The sequence below is a fragment of the Cetorhinus maximus genome, chromosome 19 (assembly GCF_964194155.1).
Source record: "Cetorhinus maximus chromosome 19, sCetMax3.hap1.1, whole genome shotgun sequence".
NCBI lineage: Eukaryota > Metazoa > Chordata > Chondrichthyes > Lamniformes > Cetorhinidae > Cetorhinus > Cetorhinus maximus.
The window spans coordinates 35,282,801-35,296,412 of record NC_135897.1 but is presented as its reverse complement, the minus strand read 5'-3'; the positions used below and the strand labels follow the sequence as shown (position 1 = coordinate 35,296,412).

The 13,612-nt window shown below is 42.4% G+C and overlaps 1 protein-coding gene across 2 annotated transcripts in view; it reads left to right on the top strand.

The window, feature by feature from the left end:
• LOC144693737 (ephrin type-A receptor 4) overlaps nt 1–13,612 on the top strand; it is a 133,000-nt gene that overhangs the window by 15,487 nt on the left and 103,901 nt on the right. The window contains exon 4 of one of the 2 annotated variants that reach the window (XM_078563690.1): nt 4,238–4,431. The exons of the other annotated variant lie outside the window; for it this stretch is intronic. Coding sequence (XP_078419816.1) covers nt 4,238–4,356 — 119 coding nt within the window. The 3' untranslated portion in view covers nt 4,357–4,431. Of the gene's footprint in view, nt 1–4,237; nt 4,432–13,612 lie in introns of those variants that run through there. 2 annotated transcript variants of the gene reach the window in all.

The following is a 13,612-nucleotide window of genomic DNA, read 5'->3' as shown; positions in this document are numbered from 1 at the left end:
TAGCAGCAGTGTGTACCATCTACAAGATGCACTGCAGGAATTCACCAAGGCTCCTTCGACAGCACCTTCCACACCCATGACTGCTACCATCTAGAAGGACAAGGGCAGCAGATATGAGAACACCACTACTTGGAAGTTCCCCTCTAAGTCACTCACCATTCTGACTTGGAAATATAACGCCGTTCCTTCACTGTCACTGGGTCAAAATCCTGGAACTCCCTCCCTAACAGCGCTGTGGGTGTACCTATACCACATGGACTGCAGCGGTTCAAGAAGGCAGCTCACCACCACCTTCTCAAGGGCAACTAGGGATGCGCAATAAATGATGGCCCAGCCACCACCACCTTCTCAAGGGCAACTAGGGATGCGCAATAAATGATGGCCCAGCCAAGCAAAGCTTACATCCCATGAATGAATAAAAACAAAGGCTGCACACAAGCTGGCCCCTTTAAGTTACCGCATGTGTGCAGTTACACAAACAGCTTGAAAGGGCCCATGCAGTACAAAAAAATGACAGGGGACATTTGTAGTGACCATGTCATTGATCCAGTGACACCTGTGAAGTTGAAGAAGTTCATTTAAATTTATGGTTTTTGAAAATGTATTTTTTGAGTTGAAAACAGCACAGGATTCAATCGTAAGGATTCAACATGTTATGAGATTTTGTGAGCTGAATATTTCACTTTGTGATACAGACTCAGTTAGCCTCCTCAGCAAAGTAACTTGGACAATGGGAATATAGGCTCTGTGCCCGCTGACCTACATTGGCTCCGGGTTTGAATCCATTTTTGAACACTTTCCCTGTTAATCCAGGCTGCAGCTTTGAGCCCATTCATGAAGGTAACTTGTTTCATTGTGAATATCAGCATGAGCTGAATGGTTTCTCCCCAGTTTGATCGTCCAGAGTTAGCAATTTTTCATGCTGAAATATGGTTACCGGAACAGTAGAAATCTTGTCTGTTCAGCACATGAAATTCTCAAAACAAAATCACAATCCATCTTGAAGCATACAAATAAGTGTTGACATGAACATTTCAGTAAATTATAATAGTCAATACGTGAAATTTTAATACTATGTTCATTTTTACTGGGGCAAACACCTGGCAAAATATTTATGGATTTTGACCTTCCAAGTTTAGGCTGTGCTTTGAAGTATGAAGTTAACAGCTGTATAACACTAAACAGAAGTAATGGTGGTTGTAGGCTTTCAGTATTGTGTGTGGTATGGTTAAAGCTATTTGTAGTGATAAATAAAGGGGCACTTTTATATTTCATGGGACTTGTGAGTATTCCCCAAGCACAGCTTCCATACAGCCATTGCAAGCCAAATGGTAAAACCTCTGGAGCTAGCTCAGAGCAGTGGCATGAAACACCCACCAAAGGTGCTAGGAGCCATTCTTAGTGAGTTCTAGTCGCGGTACAAGTGATTTTAAACCAGCTGCACAGGACCCAAGATTCAAGGGTCCCATTGACACCAGCGCAATCTAACATTATCTGAAGACAGCACATGAGAATTGTTTTGGCAGAACGTAGATCCTTACTGGCAGGAGTGTGATTTTAAAAAATCTGCTACACTGGATTTTAATAGCTTTGCTGGCCGTGTAACTTTGCAGTTTCTAAAATTTGCTGCATTGCAATGTTTTGCTTTTTAGTGTAATTACATAAATAATTTTGAATCACTATTACCGGATGAGCACATCGACTTTTTTTTTCTACTAATTCTTTGCTATGGTTGGAGCTTGTTGCAAGTAAATACACCAATTCACTGCAGACAATTTCAAAGTGCATCAGTTGGCTGCAAATAAATTCCCCGCTGACTGTACAAATGGAGCAATGGACTCTGGGGAGTCTAGTGCATATAAACAATTGAACAATTGTAAATCTGGTTCATCCAGAGTTAAAATTAGCCTTTGATATACTCTATTCTGCAGAGCATCAATGTGCCACAATTCAAGTTGCCCATTTTCTCTTCAAATGACTGGAATAAACAGTGACCAGCAGACAAATATCAACATGTAAAGGACACAGTGCTGCAAACACAGTTCCAACCTGTTCTTATCAGATACCCTGTGAAAGCTGGCTTATGATAAGGTTTAATACACAGTAGTTATGGCTTAACAAGATTTTATCAATTATACTTCAATGTGGAATCTTGGAGAGGTCAATATTTCTGCTGTTTTTGTATGGAGACAGCAATGTTACTTTATAGCATGCTGTGACATACTGTAAATTTTTAAAAAGCCTGATTTAATCAGTAATGGTTAGCAGAACACTCTCTATTAGGCATGTTTCACCTTTTGAGAACGACTTGTTGGTAAACAAGCACATTTCAGTTGAGTTTGATGTGACAGCAATTGTAAAACACAATTTGCACGTTAAAATTTGATTATTGTACTATAATCCAGTGTAAGTAGGAACAACTACATAATATTTGAAAGCATTTTTACTAAAGTGCATGGCTACTTGTAACCTAGCTTTTGTGTGTTTAAATATGAATTTTATTTATTGTCTTCTCTAGAATATAATTCAAATTTGCAGAAATTTAAATTGATTAAACTACCTCTTGAAATTTGAATTATATTCTAGGGTAAGCAATAAAAATTATTCACATTTAAGTATACAGAAGTATTTTAGGCTGGCACTGGGAAAAAAGAGCATAACTAAAGGTTTTGTATTCCTCATTTATTTGGGTGGAAGCAGAGAAAGTTGGGCTGTTGCTGCTTCATTAAAGAGCACTGCTCATTTTCTGCTAACGCGGCTGGGATTATCTAAGAAAGTGGAGTAAGTCCCATGTGCAATTCCTGAGCCTGCACAGGCAGGCAGTGGGATCACAGCAGCATTCTCCCCAGAGGCGGCCTCTTAATTGGCTAATTGGCTGGCTCTCCATGCTGCTGGCCCAATCAGTTCTGCTGCCTCGGCACTGCCACCAGGAGAGGTGGCCACTGCCAAGGCTGCAAGGAGAACAAGAGAGCACCTCCTTGCGGGAAAGTATTTTTTTCTCTCTGCTGGGACCAGGCAGCCAGGCCCTTGCGGTTGGTGTGCCAACCCCTCCAGCAGCGGCATTGGCGCCACATCAGAGCCTCTGGCAGCCCCCTGCTTTCTGACCGCAACCTGAGGGTGGGAAAATTCTGCCCAGCAATGTGAATGAGCCACACTGAAAAGAATGTTCGAATTCTCATTCGCAGTGGGAGTGGAAGAAATGTATGTTGTTTGACACGGCGGTGATGTGTTTTGATAGTGTTTGCGTCGTTATGGCATGTGTTTGTAAGAGGTTTTGCTGAATATGTTTTCATAAGGATGATGAATTTTAAATTGTGTGAAAATGCTTCAAAGTAGAGAAAAATATTATTCAAATGAATACTGTGCATTCTACCATATAAAGTTGAGTGGGAAGTAGTTGTTGCTATCTCAAGCCCTCATTTTGTAAGTAGCGCAGCTTTACTGCGCATTCTTTAGTGTTGCTTATGTGACCAGAAGTTGTCAATTGATAAATTGGGGGCTAAGTTGGATAGCCCCTGAAAATGGTATAGGGATCGCATTACATGTTTAGCCCTCACCCATTGATTGCAATCAGGCAGCATGCCAACCATGCTATTCATTGGCTGGGTGCGCAGCGGCGGGTGGGGGTTGGGGCAAAATCATAATTGACTAGCAACACCACAAGCTAGCTTGCAACTTTAAAGGGGATATGCATTGTGGCTGGAGCAGATGCTGGGAGTCATGGCTGAAGAGAGTCTGAGCTGGAAGAGAAATGAATGGTATAATTGGGGACAGATTGCACTGGAGGCCTAGGTGGATGAGATGGAAAGGAGGAGAGATATCATGTATTTGCATTGGGGAAGGAGGCTCTTCAGATGCCCGATCAAAAGGCAGTGGGAGCCAGATAGCTGTGAATTCCAGGAGTCAAGCAGTGCTGCAAGAAGTTCAATGACCTTGAAACAAGTGATCATGGTCAGTGAGTGCATCTTCAAATGCCATATCCTTCCAACTGTAACTAGCCTCAGCCGCTGCTCAAATCATCTCACACTCATTACTCAGCTGCCAACAATCTCCATCAATGAGGACTCATACTGAACATTCATATGCTTCACCTCACCCTCAAACAATTGGAACTGCTGCAAGCCTCCCACTCACATCCCACAGCTTACACACACTGCCAGCTATTCAACCATGGCAGCCACATCAACCAAACCCATTGCATCAACACTCACTTGACACCCTTCCCTCTTTCTTGCAGGACAAGTTGGTACAGAACCGGAGGCAGCAGAAGCTAATCGGAGGAGGATAGTCACCCTTGCATATCCTAAACCCCATGGAGGAGACAGTGCTGACCATTATTTGGATGACTATTGCTGAGGCTGCAGCCAGCAGTGAGGCTAAAAACCACCAAAGATGATGGTATCCTCATACCTAATCCTCATTCTCACATTCCACTTCCTCTTTACAAACTGGAGATGGTGTAAGCATGCACCCCTTGCTTCCCTGAACTCCTCCCCCCTTGCCATCCCCTTCTGTACCACAACCCTTACCTTGTGCCTTTTTCCTATCAGATGCCCAAGATATGCAGCCTCACCAGGCAGTGGACGAACACGAAGAGGAGAGAGGTGGTGAAGACACATGACAAAGAGGCTACAAAGGGATATAGATTAGGTGAGTTTGCAAGGGCACGACAGATGAAATACAATGTAGCCAGTGCAGTCTTCCACTTTGGTAGGAAAAATAAACAAGCAGAATATTTTTTGGATGGTGAGAGATTGGAAACGCTTGCATTCAAATAGATCTGGATGTCCTTGTACATGAATCATGGAAAGTAAACATGGAGGTACAGCAAGCAATTAAGAAGGCAAATGGTATTTTAGCCTTTATTACAAAGGGATTGGAGGATAAGAATAACAAAGCTTCATTACAATTATACAAGGTAATGATAAGGTCACACTTGGAATACTGGGAAGAACTTAATCCGGCCCTTGGGACCAGGCTGGGGAGCTGGGGTTTGCGGGGGTGCATAGAATCAAGAGGGAAGGTAGGGAATGGAGTTCTTGTCACTTTCCCGATTCCCTCTGATTCAGTCAGGAGCGGGGAGTGTTGAGGACGGCCTCCCCACCCAGAGGTCAATTGATGGCTGTAAATGGTCAATGAAGAGCCTCATCCTGCCACTGCTAGTATTCTACCAGCGTTGGAGTAGGACCTTCTGCCATGTGATGGGGCCACCCAGTAAAAGTCAGCGGCTTCCTTGCGGACTCAGCTTTACCGGATACCTTGTGGTCCATGGAGAGCAGCTCCCCCTCCCTCCCCTCCCCGGAGGCATTGGCACCCCCCCCGCCCTCAGCAATGACACTGCCCCTCCCCCATGCCGGGGTTCCGGGACCACCTCCACAGTGGCTTCTCCAGGTCGGATGCAGTCCCAGCGGTGACTACCACTCCCCGTGGCACTTCTGGGGCTGAACAGCTGCTGGCCCTCCAATAGGCCGGCAGCTCTTGCAGGTGCGATCTCCACCCTTAAAGAAACGGAAACCACAACACCTGGCAATTAATTGCCTGACAGCCATAGAATTGCACTGGGGCTCCCAGAAATGGTTACCACTGGGGCCACCATTGCTGGCCATTAAATTCAGTCATGTTTTGTGTGCAGAATTAGGCTCCTTCCCTAAGGGAGGACATACCTTCCCCTTATGGATTGCAGTGCAGGTTCAATAGATTGGTTCCTGGGATGAGGGAATTGGCCTATGAGGAGAGATTGAGTACACTAGGCCTAGATTCCCTGGAGTTTAGAAAATTGAAAGGTGATCTACTTCAAACATGTAAAGCTCTTGAGAGGCTTGACAGGGTAGACTGAGAGGTTGTTTTGCCTAGCTGGGGAATCTAGAACACTGGGTCATAGTCTCAGAATCAGCGGTAGGCCACTTAGGACTGAGATGAGGAAAAATTCTTTACTAGAAGTGTTCTGAATCTTTGGAATTTCTCTACCCCAGAGGATTGAGGATGCTTGGTCTTTGAGTATATTCAAGAGAAAGGTCAATAGACCTTTCGATACTGAGGAGACATAGGGATAACGCAGGAAGGTGGATTCGAGGTAGAAGATCAGCCATGCTCTTATTGAATGGGGAAGCAGATTTGAAGGGCCAAATGGCCTACACCAGCTCCTATTTCTTATGTTCTTAGGTGTGATTTGCATGTCGTGAGACACTGGGCATGAGTCAGCTGCAGCCAGGACTGGGGGCAAGGTTGGCACAGGCGACAGCTCACCAGAAATTGCACACAGATCCCACTGCCGAGGCCTCTGATGAGGACTTTGATGGGGCAGCCTACCGAAGAATGCTGGTGCACATGCACATCAAAATATTTGGTGCATTTGGAAGCCTGTCAGAAAGCTTGAGGCAGTGTTAAGGTGCATGGAGGAGTCTGGCACCAACTTGGCGGAGCTTGGTGCCCATCCCTTCCAACATGAAAGAACTAGCTAATTCCATTCACATGGTTGCCGGTCCAAACAAGATGGTTGATGTCTTGGCTTCTATTGTGACACCAACAACAGCCACTCAACATCCGAATGCTGCAGTGGAAACTCAGACAGACAGCTGTCATCATGGGTGTAAATTATAGTGTACAAAGGGTATCATAGCCTTCCAGCAATCTATCCTCCAACAAATCAGTAGGATTGCTGGTGTAACTCTTTCGAGTTATCAACAGTCTCAGATTGTAACTCTTTCGAGTACATTCACAGTTCTTGGTTTCTGGGAGTGGGACATGAACCCACAACCTTCTGATTCAAAGGCGAGGGTGCTATGAACTGAGCCACAGCTGACACCTCATGGATTGCTGGTGTAGTGGCACTGGCTACATCGTTGTGCGCTAATTGATGTCATGATCTGCCTGCTCTGCAAACTTCTGGTAGATATTCACTGGGCGTGCACTAAAGCCTGAAGCAGTATGGTGTTGGGTGTGAGTCACTTCTCAAGTATGCGCATGCATTTTGGTTACCATTTTGGCGTTTTAAGTTTTAATAATAAATGGGTGCTAATGAGCCCAATTTCTCACCCTTTGCCTCTTATTGGGACTGCAATTTTCCCTCTGAAATGCAAAGCAGGTTTATGCCAATTAGAGTTTCACTTATAAACAACAGTGCGAGAGCGTTGAAAAAATTCTTGTTTGTTATTTAATGCATTGCGGAAAAGGTTCTTGTAATATGAGCCTTCTGGAGTAATTACAGTCCATTGTTTTTCTTCTGCAGTAACTAATACATTGTGCTTCAATATCAATGCTATACCAACAGAATAAAAAAGAATATACTTTTCTTTAAGATATAAAAATACAGTATCTGATCCTGCTTTGTGGAATTCTCTTTATATTGAACAGAACAAAGCGTTTATCTTGGCTTCTTCTGTTATATGTTATCCTATTTACCTGTGTGACTCTGCATCTTTGCACCACATTTTTGAGATGGGTTTTTTGTAAGAAAGTTATTGTTCAGTGGGAGAGGATTAATGGACCCTTTGTTGACATTATCCTCATACAATATCAGATTAGCTTCTTTTATGGGTGAAAGAATTCTATACCTCAGTATCATGTTTTCAACCAAAGAAATAAAAACAAGTTAAGAGAAAAATCAGAGCCATTTTCAGTTTTATAAGTACCGCATATTTCTTGACGCAGTGGCATGACCTGGATTTTGATGTCAACAGCAAAAGAGCGCACTCAACATTCATCACGCTTACAGTTTCCTGCAGACTTTATCCATGATTTTGAGCAGCAACCTGCTGCGACCGGGCATCTGATTCAGTGCGGTGCCCTCTACAGGGAATCTGTGGTCTATGTGAACAGAGAAGGCAACAGCCTGTCTTTTCAACCAATCAGTTTGAAGAATCCTCATTGGGCTATGCAGGGTGGAAGTTTATCAACAACAACAACTACTTATATTTATATAGCACTTTTAACATAATGAAACATCCTAAGGCACTTTACAGGAGCATCATAAAACAAAGTATTACTTCAAGCCATGTAAGGAGATACTAGATCAGATGACCAAAAGCTCGGTTAAAGGGGAAGGTTTGAAGGAGTGTCTTAAAGCAAGAAATGAGGTAGAGAGGAGAGAGGTTCAGGGAGGGTATTCTAGAGTTTGGGTCTAAGCAACTGCAGGCACTGTCACCAATGGTGGAGCAATTTAAATTGGGAATACACAAGAGGCCAGAATTAAAGGAGCACCGATATCTCGGAGGGTTGTGAGATTGGAGGAGATTATAGAAATAGGGAGGACAGGGCCATGGAGGAATTTGAAAACAAGGATGAGAATTTTAAAGTCGAGACTTTGTTTGGCCAGGAGCAAGTGGTGGAGGAAAGGAATGATAGGGGACCGGATGTTCTGCATGTTAAGACAGCAGAGTTTTGGATGACTTCGGTTTATGGATAGTAGAATGTGGGAGACCAGTCAAAAGTGTTTTGAAATAGTCGAACCTACCTCAGCCCTCAAGAACAGTGACTTTGGGGTGGGTGAATTACAAAACTCTGAAATACAACCAGAACCTACCAATGATTAGCTTTAATGGAGATAGGATGCAGAGGGTCAGGCAATCAACACCCTGACAGAAGGTGGGATGGTCATTTAAATATTATAACGGGGCGGCATGCCTCAGAACAAAAAATGATTTTAAATTTAACCCTGGCCTCTGAAAACACTAAAGGCAGTTAAAGGGAGGTGAGGATTGTTGGATCTGGCAAATGAGTGTCTATCAGCCTACCTGCTGGATGTAGTTTACCTATTCACCTATTTGCATCCCCTCTTTCCGCATCTCATTTCTCCTCTCCTATGACTGAACATTCTCCAGACCTTCTGATTTCTCCCGACTCTTCTAATGTCAATAAGCCTCCAATCCCCTCCACCACCCGCCCTCCTGACCTTCCTCAAGGTCTTTCCAATCATCCCCCCACCCTGGCCTTCTCCCACAAAGTCTTCTGATCTCCTCCACCACCAGCCCCTTCAATCTCTCCTCTTCTGAGATCTCTGATCCCTCCCTCCTCTCCTAGTGCTTAAAACACATCCACCCGACAGCTAACTATCCTCTCAATCTCTCTGTGGTTGGAAACAGAGCTAAGAATATTTATTGGGTTCTGCCGTTAAATTCAGTAGGACTCTGAGGGAAACCCAACTTTCCTGTCCTTAAAATAATACTCCAACTCCCTCCCTAACTACAAGCTAATATCAGTGCTGTGGAGCATAAACCTGGAAGATGGTAGGGATATGGTGGCATAGTGGTAATGTCACTGGATTAGTAATCCAGAGGCCCAGGCTATTACTTTGGGGGCACAAGTTCAAATCCCACCATGGCAGCTGGTAGAATTTAAAATTCAATTAATAAAATCTGGAATTGAAAGCCATTCTCAGGAGTGGTGACCATGAAACCAATACTGATTTGTTGTAAAAACCCATCTGGGCCCTTTCAAGAAGGAAACCTGCCATCTTTATCTTGTCTGGCCTATACATGATTCCAGACCCACAGCAATGTGATTGACTCTTAACTGCCCTCTGCAATGGCCTAGCAAGCCACTCAGTTCGGGATAGCCAAGAAATGCTGACCTTGCCACATCCCATGAAAAGTATAAATTAGAATGCTTAATTCAGCATAAAATCATGTGCATAATACAGAGAAGAAAGATGGGAGTGAGAGATAAAGGTACAAGGAACTGAAAGAAAATGTAAAAAAATAATTAAATCTCTAACAATAATTAAATATAAAAGGAATGAGACTCCACACTTGTAAAATTAAATTTCCATGCCAGTGAGGTTCATTGACAGTAACTAAGCGTTATCACTATTAAAAATTAGTTTGCATCTGAATGCAATGCTACAGCCCTAACTTCATCTAGCATGCTTAGTGGGTAACTAATGGGTCAGGCATAGCAACTTAATGGCTTTACATAGATTTCAGTGCCAAGTCAATGGCAGCGGTGTAGCACAGCTTGTGTAGGAGCAAAGCAAAAACTGGACTGCAACTTCTGATTTCTACATTTGACTGCATTTTGCTGGCTCTGGAAGGTATGGTAAGATTTGCTTCAAAATAATGGTGAATGTTGTTAGCCTCACGGCTATTCTTAATGCAAAATCTGGGCCATTGTGGAATGTTATTGTATTTTGTAGCTGACAAACTGTTTTACTTTGGGAAGTTTAGATCTTCCAAATATACTTCACTTCCAGGACATTTTCAAAGTCATCTTTGGCATCGTAGACAGCAACTGCATTCAGAAAATGTAATCAGTAATTGGGCCATATGGTACCATTAAGAACCAATCAGTATGAAAGGTTAGTGGGTGGCAATCCACAGAAATCTTTATACAACCATTTCCTTGTCGAAGTTGGAGCCCTAGCACAGAAATCAATAAACTGGTTGTAAATGGGTTTATGTGAAAAGTGAAACATTCCAGATACTGTGCCAGTGAGGATTGGGATGCAGGCTAAATATAACCTCCCATTTGACTTTACACCATAAGTGCTCATTGTTAATAGAAATCAATACATAGTTAACAACCTCTGATAGCCTCAAAAAGGAGCAGTTATTGAGTCAACTCTTGGTAGAGTAAATCCTAATTGCAATGGCATGCAGCAATATGAATAATTTCAGTTCAGTGTTTAAGTACCACATCCTTCTACTAAACTTACCTCTGGTTTTAATTTGACTGATTCCTCATCCAGATTTAGAAGAATAGTATTATTGCCAGCTGTTGATAAACCAATCCAAAAGATTATGGAAAAAGTATTTGAGTTGGAGATGAATTGAAGTGAGCAGTGGGGATTGTTCCATAGACTTTTAACTTTGCATTGGTCCTTTGAGCCACATTAAAATTAACATTCCATGCTTAATTTAACTTGTCTCCAATTGTAATCACACATCCATAGCAACAAACCAAATGAATGTATAGTTTACAGCATACTTGCATTTTCTAAACTAAGGTATGCATTGAAATGCGGGAGGGAGTCAGTGACTTGGCAGTCATCCAAATGAAACGTTTCAAATACATCATAGATTACACAAATACAGCTTGATTGGTTTGTGGATGTCATCTGAACCCTGAGAATGGATTACAGCCTTCAACTATTCCCCAGATATTTATTGTTTTTGATATAATACAGCAATGCTGAATGGTATAAAGTTAATCATTCTGACATTCCAGCATGCTGAGCATGGTTGCAAGGTTGAAGTAGCATGATGCTTGACTGGAAGATATACAGCACCTTGTGGTGGGTGCTGCTATGCTGTGATAATTTCCTCCTTGGCACTACATTTTCAGCATTAGCATTGTTCATAGTAGAATGGCTAGTGGTGGGTTTTAGACAGATTCAAATGGAAGTGGTCAGTTTACAGCATATTTTCCTAGATCAGTTTATCAACATAACTAGGTTTGGAATTGGATGGGTCCAGAGAGCACACGAGTGATGTAGACAGAAAATTGAGTAGAACTGGTATTCAAGGCAATATAGACAATTAAGCATTAATGTCACAATAGGGGGAAAAAGTCTTGAAAGTCTCAGGAGAATCTGGAAAGACATCGCAGCCTATTAAGCAATGTTTTAATCCAGTTATTTTTAGAATACAGCCTAAACTGAAAGAAGTGAAAGTCACCTCATTTTACCAGTTGTAATTATTTTAAATAATAATTTTAGTGATTTTAATGGTTTTCATCTCGGCTCAGTTCTCAATGTTTATTGGCAGTAGCATTAAAAATATGCTCACAAAATAACAGTCTTAGAGAGGCCATAAAGGTGGCTAATGCGGTAATTGGAAAAATCTGCACTGATGCACTGAGTAATGCTCTTATGAGTTTGGAGTTGAAGTATGTTATTGGGAAATTCAACTCTGGATCTAGATGTTAAATATTCAATGCAAAACAAATAGATTCAGCAAGTTCCTGTAATAGGATGAAGCTATTGTGATTAAAGTATATCAGGTTCCCTTTTCAGACTTCATTGAAAAAGTGCTACCTGAGATGAGACATCAGGATGGGTTATCTAGAGATTAAATTATTTATTTTTATTTCTAATGGATTCTGATTTAATATTTTGGCCTTTGCCAATGCAAGTGCGCTGCTATACAAGACTGTAAGGCCAAGATTTATTGCCCACCCCAAATTGCCATTGAGAAATTGGTAGTGAACTGCCTTCTTGAACCACTGCAGTCGTAGTTGTGAGGGTACATCCAGAGTGTTGTTAGGGAGGGAACTCAAGGAATTTGACCCAGTGATGATGAAGGAACTCTAACATATTCCCAAGTCAGGGCGATGTGTGACTTGGAGGTGGTGGTGTACCCACGCACCTGCTGCCCTTCTCCTTCTAGACAGTAGAGGTCACACATTTGGAAGGTACTGTCAAAGAAGCCTTGGTAATTGTTGGAGTGCATTTTGTAAATGGTACATACCACAGCCATGATGCGCCAAGGCTGGAGGGTGTGAAAGTTTTAGGTCAAGCAGGCTGCCTTGTCCTGGAAGGTGTTGAAGTTTTTTGTGTTGTTGGACCTGCACTCAGCCAAGAGTTAGAGATTATTACATGACATTCCTGACTTGTACCTTGTAGATGGTTGAAAGGATTTGGAGAGTCAGGAGGTGAGTCACTCACCACAGAATGCCCCCTCTGACCTGCTCTTGTATTCACAGTATTTATATGGCTTGTCCAGTTAAATTTCTGGCTAATGGTAATGCCCGGGATGTTGACAGTGAGGGATTCTTTGAATGTAATGCCATTGAACATCAAGGGGAGATAGCTGGATTCTCTCTTGTTGGAGATGTCAGTGCCTGGCACTGTGTTGAAAATGCCATTTGCCACTTCTCAGCCCAAGCCTGAATGTTGTCCTATTCTTGTTGCATATGGACCAAATGGCTTCATTATCTGAGGAATTGCAAATGGAAGTGAACCTTACATAATCAGCGAACATCCCCACATCTGACCTCGTGATAAAGGGAAATTTACTGACAAAAGAAGTAAGGCTGATTGGGCTTAGGGCATGACTTTAGGAACCACGGCATTGATGTATTGATGTCCTGGGGCTGAGGATGATTGGCTTGCAATAACCTAGTTTAATTCCAGCTGATGGAGATTTTCCCACTGCTCCCCCACCAAACATTTCCCATTGACTTAGTGTTCTTTGATGCACATTTGGTCAAATGGTGCCTTGATGTCAAAGGTACTCACTCTTGCCTCATCTCTAGAATTAAGCTCTTTTGTCCATGTCTGTACCAAGGTTATAATGAAGTCCTGGTTGAAACCAAACTGAGCATCAGTGGGGAGTTTATTTGTAAGTGCTGCATGGTAGAACTGTTAATAATCCCTTCCATTTCTTTGCTGATGAAATAATGTGATTTGTAGCAGCATAGGGTTTTGAGTGTTTTGTGTGCAAATAATGTATTGGCCTGGTCTTGCATTAATAGTAATGATGAGGCTAACAGTGCTCACCGTTATATGAAATAAGTCCAAGAGAAACTTTCAGAGTATGCACATGTGCAGTTAAACGTGGAAATCCAGAGGTTGCGCTACAACAAAACTGTGTCAGTAGACACAGCATTAAAGTTCATGCAATGGTGTTAAATTGGGATCCGTATCTACTAATTACTCACTAAACAGACCATAAAAAGT